Genomic DNA, 3,991 nt, shown 5'->3' with positions numbered 1-3,991 from the left:
CACATAAAGGAAAACCTCGCCACAACGCGAGAGAGAGAGAGAGAGACCAAGAAATGAACAATGAACAATGAATAATGAACACAAAGAGGTATTGTATCGTACTACGAATAGTAGGAAGATACCATCCTTCACTTTTCTGATGTTATCTTAACCAGAAAGACATTGGACAACCGCTCATTGTACGTTAGTTCGTAAATAAAGTTATCCTAAAGGAGCCCTGAAAATTGTTCCTAATAGGCTCGACTTTTTTAAGGGATTATCACCTTCTCCTTTGGGCCTGGTACCAGATAGAGGGATCGACGTTCAACTGATGACAAACCGTGCCTGAGCCAAAGTCGACCATAACATTAAGAGAAACAACCAAGATATCGACATTAATGTTGTGTTAAGAGCTACAAAGAAAGGCCTTCCTATTATATAAGTTGTATACATTTTCGCAGAGGATAATTAAGAATTACACGTCTTCCATCCTCACATATCTTCATTCTTCAAAAAAGACCATCAATTCTATACCTCACTAAGGGTATGTTACAAAATCATTGGACACCTGCAAATTGGTGCCCTTGTAATGTGATAATCTTCCCATTTATAACCGTAATTCTTTGAATAGGCTGGCATACAGGATGTTGCGTGAACTTATCCCATCAATGAGGATTCTTGAAATTTTACAATTGTCTACTTTGGTTGTCTACACCAATAAGATTACTTTGTCGAGGATACGACCTACATTTTCATTGTATCAGAAACCTAAAATGAGTCTTCGTCTTCCTATTTTCCCCTCTTAATCTTTTTCCTTTGATTCCGAAGCTTGTCTCTTTGTGGTTTTTGTGTTAGTTTATTTTTACAAGATAACCCTCCAGTTATCAGCGAGATGACAGGGTGAGACAAAGCAAAAGAAGTTGGATTTGGAACAGCGATGCTCTGGCGAGCAATTAATCGAGTTTCTCTAGATGCATCCATTGTTGACAATTACACAAAGACAGAGTAATCATATCTGTTAACACAAATGATTGCAGATGCGCAACATAAAAGTTCAGATGAAATCGTTGTAGGATTTCGTGAGAATTAAAAAATGATTCCCCATAGACGACGCCATTATTCCGAAGTAGAACAAAAATTTGGTGAGGTGCTGATAAAGATCGTCATAGAAACTCTCTAGTACGACATCAAAGGTCTTCGGTGGACACAGAAAGGAGTGTACCTACTATATTAACACTCCAACGCTCAAGTTAGTGAGATCAAATATGTATAATTTGCAAAAAATGATTGAATCATACATTGACTTAGTGCGTGATTGCGTTTATATATGAGTGACTGTTAAAACCGCCCCCATTTAATGCGCGGTGGAATATGAAAGACTATTGGATTGATTCTAAGGGCTGCGATGAGCGTCATTCAGTTTTGTGTGAACGGCCTCATGGTAGGAGTTTGTGTTCGACATCTTTAGGTATATGAAATTCATGATCGAGCCTTTGACTTAGGCTGGTCTTATTGCGTTAATTGGCATATCCCAAACAACAATCAACTATATAAAAGTAAATAAATCAAGAGACTCCAAACTTAACCAAACATTGGTTTAAATTAAGCTCAAAACTCACTTAAAATACGGCATCTGAACAATGTTTGACACTGTTTTGTGTATGTATTTAATTAGTGTCTAAATTTAACTATTGAATCCGTTTTACAAGAATCAAATAAGAACATAAAAATTAATCTATCCACATGAGTTACTATTTATAATTAATTGACAGAAAAATTCATTGCCCAACTCCAATTACAAGAGTACCAATTATTGTACAAAGAAAGATCCACACAAACGGTTTCATAATAAAAGGGTTAATATCACTTATAGGGAAAATCTGTTTTCTCCCCTATATTTTTTTTTTTATATAAAATTAAATTTCATACAAAAAAAAATGTTATTTTAGATCTTACAAAATCATTTTTTTTATAAATTTATACAAAGATTATGTTGTTTTAGATTGGGTAATATTGTCCTTTTTAAACTAAACTTAAAATTTTTATATGACAAGATAAATTAAAAAAAAAAACTCTAGAAAATTAGTTTAAAAATAAATAATTGTATAGGTCTAAAACAATATAAACTTTATATGGAAATGTTAATTTTAAAAAAAACATTTTTATAGGATGTAAAACAACATTATCTACGTGTAAAATTAATTTAAAAAAAATCACACATAAACCAAATTAACTTATATTATAGGGGTAAAATGGTATTATTCCAAAATAAAATTACATTAGAGAGGCAGTGAAATATTATAATAGTAGACAATCTTTCAATGTTGACAAGCATAATTATAGACGGAACTTGCAAGCTGTTTTAAGGTGTTGTGCAGGGTTGTCACCTACAAATCCAGCATCGACCCACGCAGAATAGCCTCCACCCATGTTAACAATATTTTGAAATCCCTGCGTTACATTACAACATCATTATCCATATGGGTATGTCGACTTCAAATTCGTCCAATATATTTGAACTTTCTTATACACTTACTGATTTATGGAGATCAACACATGCTCGACTTGATCTTCCGCCACTATTGCAAGCCTGAATTTTACTATAGTCAATTATAACATGCATAAACCTATTTTATTTGTTCCCGATACGTGCATATTGTTTTATATTTTAGTGAATTCAAATATCTTACCACTATTAAGTGATCCTCACTCTTACATATTGCTTCTACTTGGCTAACAAAATCAGGATTTATCACCCGTCCTGTTCATCATTTGCAAACGCATCATGTGCCATATAGAGAAGAAAATTTAATCTGAAGTGATTACCGTTAAATTGACAATATATTACCTTCTTCTGTCTTGAACATATAGGGGATATTAATAGCATTCTCGACATGGCCTTTGTTGAATTCCTCCACTGACCTATTCAAAGGGACAAAAGAATGAAAAATAAGGACTCCAGTTTCTTCAATTATTTTAGGTGCTTCTAGGAAACTCAAATCATTTGTTACCTCACATCAAGATATTTGTAACCAGATGAATGTAGCAGATCTTTGGCAGCATGGACGTCTAAGGTAATAACATTTTGATGACTACAAATATTAGAGATAAATCAGAGTTTACATCAAATAACATAAATAAATATAGAATGGAATATATTTTGAACTCTTACTCCTTTGTGGTATCCATTATTTTCTTTGTAAATACAGATTAACACTCCTGAAAATTAGTTATCAATGCAAAATATTTATTTGTATGAAAGGTATTTATGAAATGAAGACTTAGCGTTACTAAAGTTTTCGAGTCGTTGACCGTTTTAAATGTGTCTTTTTCTTTTGCAAGTTGTTAATACCATATAAAGGTCAAATCTTGTCGTGCAAACCAAGTACTAGTAATTATAAATATTATCGAGAAATGGTCATATGCACATATTTTCCTTTTTTAAAAATATTTATATTCACTAATAATGTCCTAGCATTTGAGAGAGATAAAGTTGACTTTCTTTGATAAATTGTTAGTAGATAGTAATATGTTTTCCCTTCTATTAAGGATTGAACTCATTGCATCTAATTTCCTTACCTCAATTAATTTAAACCATTTAAGTCACTCCTCCCATCATATAATATTGACTTGGCATTTGGAACGAGATCATTAAAGATCAATTCACTACAATAAAATCTTTTGTTTTGATAGCGTCATTTTTTCAACTATAGTAATTTTCATTTTTACGCGCCTGATAATTTTTATTAAAAAAAACAATTTATAGATTGAAAGTTTGAATTTCAGCATCAATATTTTTCTACTTTTTAATAAAATAAGTGTGTATCCCTTAACTTATACTGTTACATAAATTTTGAAAATTATTTAATTACAGTTGTTTTTGTCAACCGTGGTTATGTCTCATATTTCACTATGGTTGGTATTTGCAACCTTGGTGAAATTCTTTCATACAAAATTAAAATATAACAGACTCTTTATTTCATTCATAACACATGCCCTAGCGAACCAGGCG

At 31.9% G+C, this 3,991-nt stretch overlaps 1 protein-coding gene across 1 annotated transcript; it reads right to left on the bottom strand.

Annotated features, from left to right (window-relative positions):
- Positions 1–2,199: 2,199 nt before the first annotated feature.
- Positions 2,200–3,303, bottom strand: LOC127103811 (protein HIGH ARSENIC CONTENT 1, mitochondrial). Its single transcript, XM_051041054.1, has 6 exons — positions 3,152–3,303; positions 2,991–3,071; positions 2,828–2,901; positions 2,670–2,740; positions 2,516–2,569; positions 2,200–2,430 (listed from the first exon to the last, which is right to left on the bottom strand). The coding sequence occupies exons 1-6, from the start codon at positions 3,166–3,168 to the stop codon at positions 2,317–2,319; spliced, it is 411 nt and encodes a 136-aa protein (XP_050897011.1). The 5' UTR covers positions 3,169–3,303; the 3' UTR covers positions 2,200–2,316.
- Between the last annotated feature and the right edge of the window lie 688 nt (positions 3,304–3,991).

Source organism: Lathyrus oleraceus, chromosome 7, assembly GCF_024323335.1.
Source record: "Lathyrus oleraceus cultivar Zhongwan6 chromosome 7, CAAS_Psat_ZW6_1.0, whole genome shotgun sequence".
Taxonomy (NCBI): Eukaryota; Viridiplantae; Streptophyta; class Magnoliopsida; order Fabales; family Fabaceae; genus Lathyrus; species Lathyrus oleraceus.
This window is presented reverse-complemented; position numbering and strand designations above follow the sequence as displayed.